The sequence below is a fragment of the Pseudorasbora parva genome, chromosome 18, assembly GCF_024679245.1.
Source record: "Pseudorasbora parva isolate DD20220531a chromosome 18, ASM2467924v1, whole genome shotgun sequence".
Lineage (NCBI taxonomy): Eukaryota > Metazoa > Chordata > Actinopteri > Cypriniformes > Gobionidae > Pseudorasbora > Pseudorasbora parva.
This window is the reverse complement of record NC_090189.1, coordinates 11,095,541-11,115,204: the sequence shown is the minus strand read 5'-3', so window position 1 is coordinate 11,115,204 and position 19,664 is coordinate 11,095,541. Positions and strand designations below refer to the sequence as shown.

Here is a 19,664-nt window from a genome sequence, read left to right as displayed (position 1 = left end):
ACCTAACCACAACCAGTTTCATCAGGCTCCGTGGAAGACATGTGACTTTCCACAGTCCTGTCCTTACTAACTGTCCTTCTTTTGCCCCTCTCGCTCTCTCTCTGGAGAATGATGTTGCGTTTGTTAGGCTAATACAGCTGCCATGCTACATCATGTGACTGCTGCTGAGGAGAGGAAGCTAAATTAGATCAGGGTTGTCCGTCTAGCAGGCACGATTACCGCAGCCAGCAAACCAGCCAGAACACATCAACAACGTCATTAACAGTCCAGTCCTGCCTCTATGCCTTCTCCGCAACAAACGTACTGCGGCCACTGATACTGAGACGCAAGGAAAGAGGACTAGGGGAGGGAAACAGCCAGCCTCGTCGAGTCCACCCATTTTCATTGCAAAAATCATAAGCTCTGAATTTTGTGAAGCGCAATTAGCAGATGGGCTCTTTTCTGATCTCGGATCCAAATTAGCCGTGGTCTACTGGGAACTGCGATTCATCACACACCCAGCCAAGAAACCCCCCAAAATATTGCTTTTAAAATTCAACGCCTTTGAGACATTCATAAGGACATATTTCACGATAAAAACACAACGCGGTGCACCATGGGTACTCACCACACTATTCCCTGAGCCCCAGAACCAATGGGCTTTAGATTTTGGTACCGTTTGAGAACCGTGAAGGTGGAATCTCCTACTTCCACGCTGTAGAACTGGTTGTCCACTTTGCTTTTGCTCATGTTGTAATGCTGGGCAATGTAAGAAACATCAACTTGTTTGCCAAACCCCTGTGTGGAGAAAAAAGATGGATGTATGAGCTGAGAGCATCATATAACTTGTGTTTAGACAGTTGATAAGCAGCTCCAAAGCACTTGCAGGCTATGTTTAAATAAGTCATAAAAACCTGTGCAGACGATTTTATGATTCACCTCAATAGTAATGTAAACAGTGTGAAGAGGTATGGATAAAACTGTTTGTATTCTCTTCATCAGCACAAGATATGAAAACCAATTTAACGCTGTAAAACCACAGTTTGCTTAAATGATTTGCTGACAGATACACATAGACCTTGATATTTAGGCCAAACGACACACTAAGCAACTATATTAAAATAATTATATGAAATGAGGTGTCACAAATGCGTGAAGGAATATATTACAAATATTACTATAAGCAATTTGAGCAGAGGCCACAGCAAGTCTTTATATCTACAGATATAAAGCCAGAATAAGCCAGAATATAAATAAGAATATTAAACATGGAGAACCAACATATTGTAATTGTGAAACAATTACAATACAATATACAATACCTAAGATGTAATGTTTCATATTGCAGTTGTGAGATAAAAATGTAAGTTGTAAGGGATTTGAAATTATGTTGAAATGTTTTGGGTAACGTTCTGTTTTTTGATAAAACTTCAGCACAAAAACGTTGCTTATACATTGTTTAGTTTTAGTCGAAACATTTTTTAAAGAACATTAAAAGGTAACATTTCTGAAATATTTGCAAAATGATCAAATGGAATGTTCCCTTAACGATTGTATAACCAAGAGAGAGGGGAAAAAAAAGGTTTTGAACATTCAGAAGATATTCAGAGATAAAGTTTTCATAACCTAATGGCAACATTAGCAAAACGTTCAGAGAACATATTTTCCTTAGCAGGGTACAAGCGCACAACATCTACACATTTTAGTTTCGCTACTGGAGAGAGTATCTTATCTGTGCTTGGCTGAATATCTCAGATATATATTCAATCACACTATCAAGGTTATCAGGGGTCTCTTCGTTCTGGAGTTCATTCCAGCGACGGCACAAGGGCCAACTGTGTAATCGATTGTACTAACTGTCACATAGTGAATATATTTTGGGTATACCAAATGAGGAAGATGTCCACATAATTTTACAAGCTAAAATGGTAATTAGTCAGAGAGAGAGAGAGAGAGAGAGAGAGAGAGAGAGAGAGAGAGAGAGAGAGAGAGAGAGAGAGAGAGAGAGAGAGAGAGAGAGAGAGAGAGAGAGAGAGAGAGCGCAATATGCATATAGAAATAAATATATATATATATATATATATATATATATATATATATATATATATATATATATATATATATATATATATATATATATATATATATATATGTGTGTGTGTGTGTGTGTGTACGTGCTTCACAAAGTCTATCTTCATCATGGGAGTCACCCTGCAGTGCCCTTCTATTAAACTGACAGGGCTAATTTGAACCTAATGAGCTAAGATTTGCGGTAATTGCTGCCTTTTATTGAAACCAGGGATAGTCACACATAGAATGGTTTGGTTGCATTATTTTGGTGAAATTAGTTCTGTTCCAAAACCTAGTGAGCAGCCTAGATGGCATTTTAAGCAAAAACTCTAAATGCAGGCATGTGATGTATATATTTATATATGAAATTATAAAAAATAAAATAACTGAAACTAAAAATTAACATAGTGCTGTGCTTTACACTGAAACACACATCCGACTATATACACTATATTGCCAAAGGTTTTGGGACGTCTGCTTAATCCGTAGGGTTTAATATGGAGTTGGCCCACCCTTTGCACCTATAACAGCTTCAACTCTTCTGGGAAGGCTCTCTACAAGGTTTAGGAGTGTGTTTGTGGGAATTTTTGTTTGACCATTCTTCTAGAAGTGCATTTGTGAGGTCAGGCACTGATGTTGGGCGAGAAGGCCTGGCTCGCGCTCTCCGCTCTAATTCATCCCAAAGGTGTGCTATCGGGTTGAGGCCAGGACTCTGTGCAGGCCAGTCAAGTTCCTCCACACCAAACTCACTCATTCATGTCTTTATGGACCTGGCTTTGAGTACTGGTGTGCAGTCATGTTGTAACAGGAAGGGGCCATCCACAAACTGTTCCCACAAAGTTGAGAGCATGAAATTGTCCAAAATGTCTTGGTATGCTACAGCATTAAAATTCCTTAAACTGGAACTAAGGGGCCAAGCCCAACCCCTGAAAAACAACCCCTAACCATAATCCCCCCTCCACAAAACTTTACACTTGGCACAATGCAGTCAGATAAGTACCGTTCTCCTCGCAACCGGCAAACCCAGACTTGTCCATCAGATTTCCAGACAGAGAAGTGTGATTTGTTACTCCAGAGAACTGGAGTCCACACCAGTGGCAGGGTGCTTTACACCAGGGGTTTTCAAAACCATTCCTGGAGCCTCCTCAGCACTGCACATTTTGGATATCTCCCTTATTGGACACACCCAGCTCAGCTCATGGAGTACTAAACTAATCAGCTGATGAGTTAATACAGCTGTGTTAAATAAGACACTAATAAGGGAGACATCCAAAATGTGCAGTGCTGGGGAGGCTCCAGGAATGATTTGAAAACCCCTGCTTTACACCACTGCATCCAACACTGTGCATTAGACTTGGGGATGTAAGTCTTGGATGGAGATGCTTGGCCATTTAAACCGATTCCATGAAGCACTCTATGCACTGTTCTTGAGCTAATCTGAAAGCCACACAAAGTTTTAAGGTATTTAAGTCTGTAGCTATTGAATCTGCTGAATGTTAACTGTGCAGCATGCGCCGACCCCGCTCTGGGGTTTTACGTGGCCTACCACTTCGTGGCTAAGTTGCTGTTGTTCCCATTTGCTTACACTTTGTTATAATATCACTAAAATATGACCATGGAATATTTATTAATGAGGAAATTTCACGAATGGGAATTGAACAGGTGGCAAACTCTCACAGTACCACGCTTGAATTCACTGAGCTCCTGAGAGTGACCCATTCTTTCACAAATGTTTGTAGAAGTGTCTGCATGGAATTGGCCATGGAAGTGATTGGAACACCTGAATTCAATGATTTGGAGGGTTGTCCGAATAATTTAGGCAATATAGTGCATTTATATAAATACATCATAACCTGATCACACTAAGCCCTATCACATTCTCACAAACATGCATTGTCAAAATTCGGACAAAAAAAAAGTTACCGGGCAACTGGCGAGTAACACCATTTCAACGCTGACTTTTACTTGCATTTGGCCCTCTGAACCCTGGCTAACATGCTAAGTGTTGCCCACAGATGGTGAAAGAATAAAGTAAAGGCATTAGAAAACATAACTTTTTCCAGTTTATTTAGTAATTGTTTGTAAATACAAAAGCATAAATTCATAGCAAACTGAAAAATTATAGAGTAAAATAGTTTTTTTATGAATAGATATAGAATATTAAGTAAAAATTGACTCTTTTACCCAATATGTTTGCTAGCATTGAATTTATAGTATTGCGTTGTTAGCTTACCGACATGCTAGCATAAAAAATACTGGAGTCAGTTGTGTGTCAAATCTCTCATGCCCCATATAGTAAGTAGCCTGGAGCCAAGCTGATACACTTTTAGGGATATGAAACACACTTGGTTGAGGAGTCTTTTATCATTGAGTCATTTAGCAGACATATTTATTTGAAGTGACCAACAGTGACAGTCCCTGTGGAGGACACAGAGGTTAAGTGTCTTGCTCAAGGGCACAGTGTTGATTCATGGATCAACCCTTCTGGGATTTTATCCTACAACCTACCTTTGGTTAAATCTTTATCCACTAGTCAACTCCGCCTATTGTCCTCTTGACCTGTGATCTGTATGTCTCACCCAAGGTTTTTCTGACAGGTGATGAGGATAATTTAAAGCCCAAATGAAAGACTGAAGGACATGAAACCCAAAGAAAATATGAGGGGATTCATTGAATGTTTTGCTGTGCTACTGTGATTACTGTGTATCTGAGAATAGATAATGTACTTCATATTAAGCAAAGGTTTCATTATGTAACACCATCATTTAACAAGAAAATATACAGCATTCAGATATGTAATCTGATATTGAATCATTGTGCCTTCACTGTATTATTTGAGGAAATGAGTTACAATATAGTACAAACCCGATTCCAAAAAAGTTGGGACACTACAAATTGTGTACAAATCAGATTGCAATGATGTGGAAGTTTCAAATTTCTTTATTTTATTCAGAATACATCATAGATTACATATAATATTTTTAAACTGAGAAAATTTATAATTTTAAGAGTAAAATAAGTTGATTTTAAATTTCATGTCATCAACACATCTCAACAAAGTTAAGACAAGGCCATGTTTACCACTGTGTGGCATCCCCTCTTCTTTATATAACAGTCTACAAATGTCTGGGGACTGAGGAGACAAGTTGCTCAAGTTTTGGAATAGGAATGTTCTCCCATTCTTGTCTTAAGCCGCGTTTCCACCACAGGAACTTTACCCAGGAACCAGGAACTTTGGGTGGTACTCGGTGTGTTTAGACCGCAGGAACCAGGGTCTAAATGAAGTTCCGGGCAAATATTTCCCCCTCCAAACGGCTCTGCTCGCAAGGTAGTACTTTTTCAAAGTTCAGGAACTTTCGAGGGCGGGACTTGGGCGCTGAACATGCTGATTGGTTGAGCTCACGCAGCATTTTATTTCAACCGCCATTTTTAAAAGTCTTTTGCAAGGTTCGTTCTGCGTTCAGGTAAGTATCAGTCTTGCTCTCTGTCTGATGGCGCGCGTTTGTCTCAGCCATCTCACGTGCAATGTCCGTAATAGCTGATAATAATATACATTGTCTTTTTAAATCTAGCTTTACAAGCTTTCTGAATATGCTGCATGCTGCTGAATCTGCATATTAGTGCTCTTTTCTGTCGTTGTTAATTACCTCTTTAGTAAACCTATACATAACCAGCAAAAGCAGCACAGCTTGAATCTCTTCCATACTTGTTATTCATTTTTTTACAGTCTATATTTTACACCATGTAAACGACCTGACCGATTACTTTTAAGTGTGCGTCCTTACATGACGTGACAGCGCGCGCCGCGCTCATGTTGACAACAGAGGAAAGCTCATTTTCTGAGGGGTAAACTTTTTATTTCGTAAGTTATGAAGATAATGTTGGAATAATGACACAGCGTATATTGCCCCAGGCAGTTTTTACTTTAACTGCGCCTGACAGAAGAATTTTTTTTTTCTGAGATGATTATTACACTTTACAACAAATAAATAGCTTATTATATAATACTGTATTAGTCCTGGTGGCCGTTAAGAGTTGCTATGGCTACAGTTATCACATTCAGCTGCTGGAGAAAACAGCGTTGGCCTTTTTGATGCGGCAGACAAACTGCATGTGACAAAATGATTGCGATTGAAAGTCATCACATGTAAACACCAGATCGGTTTAGATAACGTCTCATGTAAACAGTCTTTCAATCGGTACACGAAAAAATGATTACTGTCCGTCACTGACTTGGAGGAGCAGTCGCGTGCAGTCCTACATCACCGGACTAATTTGCCTAATCTTCACGGAACTTTAGATCGCGGTCGAAATGCAGACAGTTGCAGGTCTGGGGGGAGAAAAGTTCCTGTAAAAAAGTTCCTGGTACAAATTGTTCCGGGTAATTTTGGTGGAAACGGGGCTTAATACAGGTTTCTAGTTGTTCAACTGTCTTAGGTCTTCTTCATCGCATCTTCCTCTTTATGATGTGCCAAATGTTTTCTATGGGTGAAAGATCTGGACTGCAGGCTGGCCATTTCAGTACTGGGATCCTTCTTCTACGCAGACATGATGTTGTAGTTGATGCAGTATGTGGTCTGGCATTGTCATGTTGGTAAATGCAAGGTCTTCCCTGAAAGAGACGATGTCTGGATGGGAGCATATGTTGTTCTAGAACTTGGATATACCTTCAGCATTGATGGTGCCTTTCCAGATGTGTAAGCTGCCCATGCCACACACACTCATGCAACCCCATGGTATCAGAGATGCAAGCTTCTGAACTGAAAGCTGATAACAACTTGGGTTGTCCTTGTCCTCTTTAGTCCGAATGACATGGCGTCCCAGTTTTCCCAAAAAAATCACATTTTGATTCGTCTGACCACAGAACAGCTTTCCACTTTGCCACAGTCCATTTTAAATGAGCCTTGGCTCAGCGAAAATGCCTGCGCTTCTGGATCATGTTTAGATATGGCTTCTTTTTTGACCTATAGAGTTTTAGCCGGCAACGACGAATGGCATGGTGGATTGTGTTCACCGGAAGTTTTCTGGAAGTATTCCTGAGCCCATGTTGTGATTTCCATTACAGTAGCATTCCTGTATGTGATGCATGGTCATTAAAGGCCCTGAAGATCACAGGCATACAGCATGGTTTTCCGGCCTTGACCCTTACGCACAGAGATTGTTCCAGATTCTCTGAATCTTTGGATGATGTTATGCATGGCAGATGATAATAACAGAGACACTGCCAGTCTGAGAGGCTCTTTTTATACCCAATCATGTTGCCAATTTGCAAATTGGTCCTCCAGCTGTTCCTTATATGTACATTTAATTTTTCCAGCCTCTTATTGCTACCTGTCTCAACTTTTTTGGAATGAGTAGCTCTCATGAAATCCAAAATGAACCAATATTGTTATGTAATATATGTCATATATATTTGTAAATTATTGCATTCCTTTTTTATTCACAATTTGTACAGGGTCCCAACTTTTTTTGAATCGGGCTTGTAGACCATCATGCAACTGGACTCTTGACTCAGAAGTCAGTCAATCTAGAGCCCTAATTTTAAGGAAGATATACATCTGGAACATGAAAATTCTGTCACATTTACTTGCCCTCGTTTCATTCCAAACCAGTTTTTGCTAATGGAGTGCAAAAAAAAAAGAGAAGAAAAAACAGAATTTTTTAAAAAGAAAGACATTTCTTTCTTTATTTTGAGGTTTGAAACAACATGCGCTTGAACAAATGATGACATAATTTTCATTTTTGGCTAAACTATCATATATTTCAGAGTGAAACAATATTGAGATAGAGAAAAAGTCACTTTCCCGGAAAAAGAAAGTCATGTGGGTTTGCAGTGACACACAAGGGTGAGTAAATGATTCGGAATTTCTTTTTCCCTTTAAGTGCTTTTAATCTGAATGATGTATCTGTATGACTGCATTGATTTTAGAAAACACTTCCATGCATATTTAAAGTGTATTACGATTCTCTTAATGCATTTTAGGAAACATGACTCTGAATGGCTTGGAATGATCTTGAATTGATTCTGTGTAAGCTGTATATCTTCCTTAAGGGCCCAGACATACCGCCACCAGTATTTGTTTTAGACAATGACACATCCATAAGAATGACGGAAGTGAATGGAAGTGAATGAAAACTCTACCTTTTAATTTACCTGTATGGAACACACACCTGACAAAAGGCAATCTTCACATCCAGGACTGGAGCACTGCAGTTATATAAGAAACGTCTGTTCATAAATACCTGAAACACAGAGATACAACAAAAAGGAAAATATCAAAAACTGAATGAACAGATAAATGGTAGGAATTTTCCCTCTCTAAACTGACATTGAGGTGGCTTTGTTCTGTAATGATAATTTCATCTCCAGATGTCCTCATTTCTCAAGATGCTTTTTTTGTTGTTGCAGATAATAATTTGTGCTAAAAGAGAGAAAGAGCTGAGATGATAAACAACACTTTTTTTTCTTTTTCTCACTTCTACCATCTTTATTCTGTCTCAAAGCCCCTGGCCTGTGAATCTAACGGCTCTCGGCACACTGAGGATCTATGCATTAGCTCTGCGTATGTCTGAGGAGAACAGGCTTTCCAAGAATAGTCAGTGTCATCCAGGAGTCAAAGACAGTATGCTAATTTGGTTTGATTATTTCTTCCGCCTGCTCTGCTCTGGTTCCTGGTTTGTTTGTTTTTTTCCCAAGGGACGAGGAGGAGCTTTTGGTAAGCGCTGTGCACCCTACCTTTTAAAGATACCAAAGCCCTGTGGATAAGCGTTAAATATTCATTAGTGTTTTCCAGACTTCATCTCAGCAAGCAGTAACGAAGGGATCAATCCATATAGATGCACAATATGTGGGTAATTTTAACGTCACGAGATACTGTATTTTTTTTTTTTTTTTCCTGGCTATTATTAATTTATTTAAAAAAAAAAAATACTGATATAAATGAATATGTTTATACAAATTTCTATATTACCAATGATGAACAAAATGTGTATTGCAGATTATAACATCGGCAATCAACATCATTTTAAGCAACTAAATAAATATACACTATATATATATATATATATATATATATATATATATATATATATATATATATATATATATATATATATATATATATATATATACTAATACTGTGTTTGACCCCCTTTCACCTTCAGAACTGCCTTAATTCTACGTGGCATTGATTCAATAAGGTGCTGAAAGCATTCTTTAGAAATGTTGGCCCATATTGATAGGATAGCATCTTGCAGTTGATGGAGATTTATGGGATGCACATCCAGGGCACGATGCTCCCGCTCCACCACATCCCAACGATACTATATTGGGTTGAGATCAAAACTGTGGGGGCCATTTTAGTACAGTAAACTCATTGTCATGTTCATGAAACCAATTTAAAATGATTCGATATTTGTGACATGGTGCATTATCCTGCTGGAAGCAGCCATCAGAGAATGGGTACATGGTGGTCATAAAGGGATGGACATGGTCAGAAACAATGCTCAGGTAGGCCGTGGCAATTAAACTGTCATTAAACTGCCATGTCCAAATGGCACTAAGGGGCCTAAAGTGTGCCAAGAAAACATCCCCCACAGCATTACACCACCACCACCTGTGGTAACAAAGCATGATGGATCCATGTTCTCATTCTGTTTATGCCAAATTCTTACTCTACCATCTGAATGTCTCAACAGAAATCGAGACTCATCAGACCAGGCAACATTTTTCCACTCTTCAACTGTCCAATTTTGCTCTTGAATTGAGCTTGTGCAAATTGTAGCCTCTTTTTCCTATTTGTAGTGGAGATGAGTGGTACCCTTTGGGGATCTTTTGCTGTTGTAGCCCATCCGCCTCAAGGTGTGTGCATGTTGTGGCTTCACAAATGCTTTACTGCATACCTGGGTTGTAACGAGTGGTTATTTCAGTCAAAGTTGCTCTTCTATCAGCTTGAATTAGTCGGCCCATTCTCCTCTGACCTCTAGCATCAACAAGTTATTTTCACCCACAGGACTGCCACATACTGGATGTCTTTTCACACCATTCTTTGTAAACCCTAGAAATTGTTGTGCGTGAAAATCCCAGTAATTGACCAGATTGTGAAATACTCAGCACTAAATACTTTTTGTGAAAGTACTTTCAGAAATACTTTTTGCCCGTCTGCAACCAACAACCATGCCACGCTCAAAATTGCTTAAATCACCTTTCTTTCCTATTCTGACATTCAGTTTGGAGTTCAGGATCATTGGACATTCAGGATCACACCCCAAATGTACTGAAGCAACTGCCATGTGACCATCTGATTTTTATATATATATATATATATATATATATATATATATATATATATATATATATATATATATATATATATATATATATATATTGAGTTCTGTCGAGAAACTATAAATTAACTTGTAAAAAGCTAAAAAATAATGGGCTATGTAAAAATACCAAAAATTGCTGTGCCTTCGACACATATTAATAGATGCTGGTTAGGATGTGTCAGTGAAGCCCAGCACTTGATGTGATGTTCTTGCTGTTTTTGAGTGGCAGCTTACAGCTGTGTGTGTAAATGGCATGAGGACTGCCTACAGCCCATGTGTGTTTGTCAAATGACTGACATTAACAGCACTGCTTTCATTTCCTTTCCTCAGTGGCTGCTGAACCTGCACTGCTGCTGCAGCTTAATATCTTTAATACCTTAATATCATTGATTAAAATGAGTCAAAAGTATGGAAAGTATGACCCATAGAGAAGAGAGAGGGAGACATCTTAGAGAGAGAGAAAGATAGATCTTAAATAGCTCCTGGTCCAGTAATTTGCGGGTGCTGCTCCTTAATTACTATTTTCCTTCATTAATTGCTGTCTGGAGTTGGTCTAATAACAGTGCAGATGTCTAAACTTCTGATCAATACAGAAAGCTTCTCATAAACACATCCAGCATCAAATGAGTGGTTATTTTACTGCTGCAGCTGAAACCGTCTCTCACAGAAAACTCATTTAAAAATGCCTATAACTTGCCTCTTTAAATAAAAATAAATACTTGCATTTTTAAAGTATTTAAATTCCTTAGTAGAGTAAAACATTTATATACTGCTGTAGCAGTCACAAATGATGAATCTCACAATTATCATGCTATGTGTCCTCATTAGTTTAGTATCAGTTCCTTTATACTGAAAGCAATTGATTTGAACATTACAACAGTCTGTTACCATGTCGGCAAACCAATACTTTTAAAAAATCAACTATTTCAAAATGAGACGCACAGCAATCGGGAAGAACATCCTATGGATTTCTGAAGGCATTTGTAACACTCACAGTGAGATACAAACTCTTGAGATATTGAGAATTTACTAAGCAAATTTTCTCTTAAATCCTCTTAAATCCTCCCCCTATCAGTGCCTTTTCAGAAAAACAATGAATAGTGGATCTGTTGACAGAAATGCAATATAATATTTATATAACTATGTTTTTTCAGCGGTGTATAAATACCTAACAAAAAGAACCATTATGTTTTTATTACCTAAGAATGAGTCATTTCTTCCCTTACAGTGAGGTCACCATTTTGTGATGTCATGTTTCTACAGTAGCCCTAAACGGACAAACTTCTCTACAGAGCTTTATCTCTGCTGTCTCAGATGACGACATCTTTGTCTTGTGTCGACCACAGTAGCTTCACTATGTGCTTCAAAAGGGAGGGGTGAACAATGAGCGGTTGCATTTTCTAACCTCACCTCTAGATGGTGCTAAATGGTACCTTTACACAGTAAACCTTTAAATCATTCCTGCCTAAAACATATGCAAAATAAAAGGGATTAGGCCTGGTTGAGATGCGTTAGTAGTGTGTTCAGGGTTTTTCCTACATTTAAATTTTTTTGGCAGCTGCCAAAACAAATTTGTGTCCCAGCAAAGCCTTATTTGATCAGTTATTGTGATTTTGAGTGATGTAGAATAGATGACTGCTGAGCTTGTGATAGGGCACATGTTAACTGAGTGACAAAGAACGATCAGAGAGCCGCTTACCCGCTCTCTGTCTTCAAAATAAGCACAGTCTTAGCTCTTTCTCATATTTAACACAGATCACGTAGGGTATGGGTACTTTTTACTGTGTGTGTGTGTGTGTGTGTGTATGTGTGTGTGTGTGTGTGTATGTGTGGATGACCATGTCTGTCAGCCACCACCGAAGACCATTTCTGAACCCTTGAAACTTGCAGTTATGTGCTTGCTGTTTAAGTGTTGGTTTAATAATTATTTGATACTTAGCAAACTGGCAGCTCCAGTAGTAAGATGAAAGGATTAATCTTGAATCTTTAATGGAAAAGTCTGAGGAGTAACGTCGAAACATGATGGACTAATGGGAAACTATGTATAAACCTTAATTAAACAATTTAAAAATCAATTAAAAAGGAATTTATACCTGTTTGATATTACACTGTAGCCACGTCTGACCAGCGGTTTGGAAATGGAAACTCTCACAGTGCATTATGGGTATTCTCTAGCTACTGAGCATACACCAGTGCATTGTGGGATTGAATGAGTGCACTCGACTCGATAATATCCACTTTCGGACACCACTACAAATGGCTGTCTCCCCAAATGGTGGATACTGCAGCGAAAAGGGGACTCAGACATCGTGTTACTGACAGCCTGGACTGTAAAATACCTGAAAAATGTTTTTATTATTTTTAAACATTCAAGCATGAAAACCTTTTCAATAGACCCCAAAAACTAAATCAAGACTTTGTAAACAGGCATAAAAGGTCCTCTTTAATCATGGTACTCCCAATATTTACTTCAGCAGGATCAAAGTCACATTTTACTTCTGTAAACTGACATATTTCTGAGTGAAACAGGATATTCAGTCAGAAAAATATAGGACAGGGCTTATTTTATCCATCAGAAAGTGACTGTTTTCTAAAAAGTGAATACTACATATCAATATATAGGAAAAAATAAAAAGATATAAGGCCAGAGAGAGAAAAAGGCCAATCTATGCTTCTCAACACCCTCGGCTGAAAGGTTGTGTTTACAGCAGCACCAGCTATGAATGCTAAAATAAAATCACACCACATCAACACTCTCGGGAAAGGAACAAAAACAGAACAACGAGGACGTGTTTGTGATTTTTATCAAACCAAATATGAACAAAAACTAGCTAGCTAATTACATTTTCCAGAAGAAAATGTGAATGGTGCTAGTGCATGCTAATCATGCAACGATTAGCAATGATGCTAGAGGGGGTTTTAGCACATTCTAATATGGTTGCTAGGGGGTTCTGGGTTGTTGTTAGGGTACTGCAAAGGTGTTAATTAGCCCATGTCAAAAGTGCTCTTGCATATTCTGTCCCTTTCATATCCAGACCTCTTTTTTTCAATAATAACAGTGATGCTAGACTTAGCAAATGCCACCAATGAATGGACGGTGTTTTATAGGAGACAATGGACCTAAATAGAAATGCAAATCCACCCAAATCTTATAATTCTCAAAACTCCTATCTTATTAAATGTTTGGTGTGGTATTTAGTGTGGCATCAAATCAATAGCTACTGGTTTTAAAGTCTCCATAGCAACATTGCACATGATCCTCTTAAATTAGACATTATCGATTGCTTAGATAAGCTGGGATAAACGTATACACACTCTAGACCCGCTCTTCAATAAATATTTGACAGCACGGTTGAGCTGCACAGAAATATTATCTATAAAGAGGAGGATATGGCAAGGTCAGGCGTGATGAATGAGACTGAGAACCGATGAAGAACCTTGATAAGAAAGTGATGAATTACTGAGTGCAAATATGACATTAACAGACATAGGACACAAGAAAGGAGCAGGAACTCTGCCTTCCCATGGGTCCAAAAGGGGCACAAATGGTTATAAAACTGATGCTTGAAGATTAGAAACAGAGATAGACGGATGCACAAAAAGTCTTCCTATTGTGGATCAAACATCCAACCTCGGGATAATGCAGAATAGAACGGATGAGTTTAATAATACTGGGTGAGCCTTATTGACAGACCTATATTGATTTGGTTAGGGCGCAAAAGGTATATTTAATAAAGTCAACAAGGTGTGTGTGTGTGTGTGTGTGTGTGTGTGTGTGTGTGTGTGTGTGTGTGTGTGTGTGTGTGTGTGTGTGTGTGTGTGTGTGTGTGTGTGTGTGTGTGTGTGTGTGTGTGTGTGTGTGTGTGTGTGTGTGTGTGTGTGTGTGTGTGTGTGTGTGTGTGTGTGTGTGTGCCCTTGTTTATATTACATTGTGGGGACCAAAAGTCTGCATAAGGATAGTAAAACCTGAGATCACCTACATTGTGGGGCAAAATGCTTATAAATCATACAGGATGAGTTTTTTTAGAAAGTAAAAATGCAGAATGTTTCCTGTGATGGGTAGGTTTAGGGGCAGGGGCAGTGTAGGGGGATAGAAAATACGGTTTGTACGGTATAAAAACCATTACGCCTATGGAATGTCCCCATTTATCACAAAAACAAACGTGTGTGTGTATATATATATCATATATACAAAGATCAGGCATAAAATTATGACCGGTGAAGTGAATAATACTGATTATCTCTTAATCACGGTATCTGTTAGTGGTTGGGATATATTAGGCAGCAAGTGAACATTTTATCCTCAAAGTTTATGTGTAAGAAGCGGGAAAAATGAGCAAGCGTAAGTTGAGCGAGTTTAAAAAGGGCTAGATTGTATAATGGCTAAACGACAGGGTCGGAGCATTTCCCAAACTGGGTGGATAAGTACTAATAAACAGCCAATATTCTAATATGCTAGTTTATAGTGAAAATTGTACTCTAAACTAAAGTGTTACTGAATTGAATAATAAAAACTGATGGATAATGTGACACGGAATGATGCTGAAAATTCATCTTTGATCATAGGAATAAGTTATGTTTTTAAATATATGATACTGAACTGATAATAAGAGACTTCTAAAACAAATATTACCAAACCCACATTTTTGAATGGTATATTTACCATGTATTTTAATAAAAAAATAAACCTCAATCTCATTTTGATTTTTTTGTAATTAATTGTTTTTTTTTTAGTTGATGGACAAACTAAAAGGTAAGTTTATAACAAAAAAAAGTCAGCTTCACATTATGTAGCACTAGAGTTAAAAAAAAAAACATGCCTCAAAACTACTATATTATGAATACACTAAAACATGATACAGCAGATTCTCTTCCAGTTGACATTTCTAACACTGGATTGTACATACGCCATACCGCTGTATATACGCGATTGCTGTGTGTGCTGCTATTATGCCAAAATCTGTTGTTCACACAGGTGCGCACCAGAGACTAATTTTGTAAAGTGTTTGGACAGCGTGTGAAACCTTTAGTACACGGCAGCCATACTGAGATGAACAGACAGGTGATTTCAGAGCTACAATGAATCATCACCCCTGAGACCCGACAGATGGAAAGTGTACATCACTGAAACTCATCCCTGTTTCGTTCTCTTTGTCTCTTCTTCAACTCAGTTTCCTGAATGGAGAACATTGATTAATTAGTCTTTTGTGTCTAGGGCTTTCAGGTCAATTAACACTGATGATCTGTCAGAGGATCTATGCTAAAGTGGAGTTGTTAATGTGGCGCAGAGCGCTAACGCTAGCTTGTCCAAAGTTATGCCGTGCTACATCCATTAGCTTTGCAGAGGCTAAACAATGCTATGCAGTGCTACGTGTACAATTAGTAACTAAGAGGACAACCCTGCTGGAAACCAGTCTGGCTGGTCTTAGATGGTTTAAGCTGGATGTAGCTGGTTTAAGATGATCAAGCTAGTCTCCTATAGGCTGGTTTTAGCTGGGGGGAGGGGTGTTGTTGTTGCTTGTTTTGTTTATCAGCAAGGGATTTAATGTCTTACTCGCTTATTGTATTTTCATTATTAATTCAGAAACGTAATACATTTTGTATGGGCTCGTGTGACAATAACAAACCTCAAGAGGGCGATAGAGTTAACTTCAAATGTCAAAATGTATGCATTGTTTTTTCAGGTAAACGTATGTTCAGGTAAACCAACTCAACAAGATTCTCTTCAGACTGTTGCACTGCTACGGCAGTCGTTGAGCTAAAAGACAAAACGGGCCATAAAACAAGGTTCAGCTATGCTATGCTAACAAAATACAACTTGTGTAACTAGCTAGAAACCTAGCTAGTAACTAATTAGAAAATCTTCATCCACATAGGCTACTTATTTCAGGCCTAAAGCTGTGCTGTGACTAGCGAACAAATTCTATCAGCGTTCCAGTACAAGAAAAAATGATTCTGCTTTCAGATTTAAAGACTCAGTGAAGACATATTACAAAAAGCCTCAAACTTAAATTAAAATATACTTTAGTCAGGTTATTTGCCGTATTGGATTTAACAGATGAAAGTGAGAAAATGGAAAGCACTGACTAAAGGTCCTAGATCACAGAATTTTCGTCTATCTGGAAAGATGTTTCATCATCTGAACAAATTATATGTTGTTAACAGTACAAATGCAGTGTACTTCCAAATGGAAAATATACAAATAAAAGCTATAATATTAATAATAAGTATATAGTATAGGCTACTATATTTCTGACTATAAATAGTAAAAAAAATAAAAATAAGGACACCCTGGTAACCAAGCCTTGAACAGCATGACAGCATTTGGAGACCCTGAAAACCAGATATGCTATAATTACAATCATACACCTCAACTGTGCTTGATTTGTTACAGTCGCCGTCAAATCATTAGTGTTCTCCGGTAACGAGTAGCATTATATTCTGATAAGATATGCGCATAACCTTCATAAATATGCAAAGAGGGGTGAAAAAGACAGGACATAAAATAATGCATGAAATTGAAGCTGGATATGATAATAACGAGGGGGATAAAAACAGATACTCAACCTCTCCCCTTTAATGTCAGATACATCATGCCTGGCTTATGTCTCGAATTGTATTATTATTCAATCACTCTATCTGTCAATCATCAGAGGTTTGGCAGGAATATGTTGTCTGGGAGAACCTAAATTCTCCTGCTATTATGAGATATCAGAGGAAAAGAGGAAATATTGCTCTTATAGGGAGGGGTATGGGATAAAACAAGGGAGCAGATGGAGAAGAGATTTTTTGGCCGGGAGAATGGCAAGGATAATTATGGATGACCTTTAATTACAGAGATTTCTCTTTTAATATTTTTAATTTAGCCAGGATTACATTTTCACTTCATTTTAAAGGTAAATCAAAACGAAAAACCTCTAAAATTAGAATTGAAGATAAAATGTAGCCATACTTTTGTTTAAATAAATAATCCAAGATCCATTTGTATATGAAACTAGATTTTACATTCTGAGTAATGCGTTCCTGTGCAAAGCCCACCTTTCACGCCTTAACCTCATTCAATATAGATCATATATAAAAGGAATACATTACTTTTAAAAAATATGGGACCCACTTTATATTAGGTGGCCTTAACTACTATGTAGTGACATTGTAATTAATCATTTGATTCAATGCACTTATTGTGTACATGTTTTTACATTGTACTTACATGTTTAAAAATACCTGCATGTAATTATGTCTGAAATTAATTTCTGTTACATTTGTAATTATACAGTTGGCACTTCCCTTACCTAACTCTACCCTTAAACTTACCCGTATCCCACCTCAATATCAGCAAAGGTGTTTTGCAATATAATATGAACACAGTAAGTACATTGTAATTATTTTTTGATGTAAGTACATAGTACTTAAGGCCACCTAATATAAAGTGGGCTCAATATATATATATATATATATATATATATATATATATATATATATATATATATATATATATATATATATAATGTATTAATATGTCAAATTAACCTTTATTAGCTTTTAGTTAACTATTACAACACATCATACAATCGTATCATTTCTAGTTATTATTGAAAATTCTAAACCAAAAAAAAACACTTTTATAAAATGTTGGCAGGTTAAGTAAAAACCTGATTTACTGGCTATCTGACCTGCCTCCATAATATATAATAATACATCCATCTTAAAAACAAAACACAACGGGACATGATCTCAGACGCACAGGGGTCAAGAGGGCCCTTTCGCATTTGTTTTGCCCACCTTAAAACCAAAAGGAAATCTCCAGACTTATTATCTTACAAAATTACCATGACAACCAAAACCAGAGTGATGCATAAACTCCCTACGGGTGTATGAAAAATACACACAATCAAATTGCAGACTTACAGTGCCTCAAAATCAAATTTTACCCCTTGACAATATGCACTGTAACACTGTCCTGAAAACAACGGAACAGCAGGATGGTTTCTGCTCTGCACGTGAGAGGCTGTCAATGGCAGTGAGGCTGATTTACTCAGGGGAAGAAGCAGGTCATAAAACATTTCTGCTCACCGGGAGCCAATCTGGGCTCTGTCGGCGGGGCTGGGGGCCGTCTTCCCTGACACAACTGGCAGGTATCTTGTGTGTGGGCGGCAGATACCGTAGAACAACATCAGCTTAAAAAAGAAGACAGATGTCCTTGCTGGTGCCTGTGCTGTTTATGTTTCAGAGCATGCATATAATGATATGGGGCGGCCATATTGTCACACAAACACAACAAACTCCTGTCTGCTAGAAATCTAATACATTACCATATGTTTATGTATGCAACTTTAATAATCATATTTAGCATGCTGTTACATGGCTCTTCTCCGTGAATGATTTTCACCTGCTGGACACAACAACGGTGCACTAAAAAGTTTTTCGTGTACAGAAAACAACGTCGAAACGATCCTTGTTCACACTGATCCATGAAAACGCTGCATTAAGTATTCCAAGCCACTAGTTGGTTTAAAGTTTTTAGTTGAAAACGGTAAACGGAAGACTGCAAATCCCATTGACATACATTGAAGGAGTGACATTGTCCAATACCCATTAAAACTTGAGGGTGGTCTGGAAAGTATACCTAGCAACCACCCAGAACACCCTAGCAACTACATAGCAAAAGTTCAATGTTGTTATTGTTAACTTAAACTATTACAACTGTAATTTTCATTAAGTGAAACAAAACTGAATTAATGTAAATATAGACATTGGTTAGACACCATGTTGAATTTAACACACACACAAAAAAACGAGGCTGTCCTAGATCATGTAATTTTCACAACTCACAACTTTCATAACTATGGAGTTATGGTCTACTGAAAGTTTTTTCATCATCATTTAAACAATCAGTATGTTGTTGAACACTATATATGACCCTGGACCACAAAGCCAGTCATAAGTCGCACAAGTCTATTTGTGCCAATAGCCAACAATACATTGTATGGGTCAAAATGATCGATTTATATGTCAAAAATAATTAGGATATTAAGTAAATGTTCCAATGTCCTACTGTAAATATATCAAAACATTCATTATTATTAGTAATGTGCATCATTAAGGATTTAATTTGGACAAATTTAAAGGCGATTCTCAGATTACAATTTTCAAATTGTTGTATTTCAGCCAAATATTGTCCTATCCTAACAAATCATACATCAATGGAAAACGTATTTATTTAGTTTAATGTATAAATCTCTCTTTTTTTTTAAATGACCCGACTGGTTTTGTGGTCCAGGGTCTCA

At 37.6% G+C, this 19,664-nt stretch overlaps 1 protein-coding gene across 9 annotated transcripts in view; it reads right to left on the bottom strand.

The window, feature by feature from the left end:
* The window catches only part of mapk10 (mitogen-activated protein kinase 10), a 91,653-nt gene that overhangs the window by 49,204 nt on the left and 22,785 nt on the right, over positions 1-19,664 (bottom strand). For 7 of the 9 annotated variants that reach the window (XM_067424635.1, XM_067424633.1, XM_067424638.1 and 4 more), the window contains exons 3-4: positions 8,221-8,292; positions 608-777 (exon numbers count right to left, since the gene is read on the bottom strand). In XM_067424635.1, coding sequence (XP_067280736.1) covers positions 608-777; positions 8,221-8,292 — 242 coding nt within the window. Of the gene's footprint in view, positions 1-607; positions 778-8,191; positions 8,293-19,664 lie in introns of all 9 variants that reach the window. The other 2 variants (XM_067424640.1, XM_067424641.1) reach the window with 2 other exon arrangements.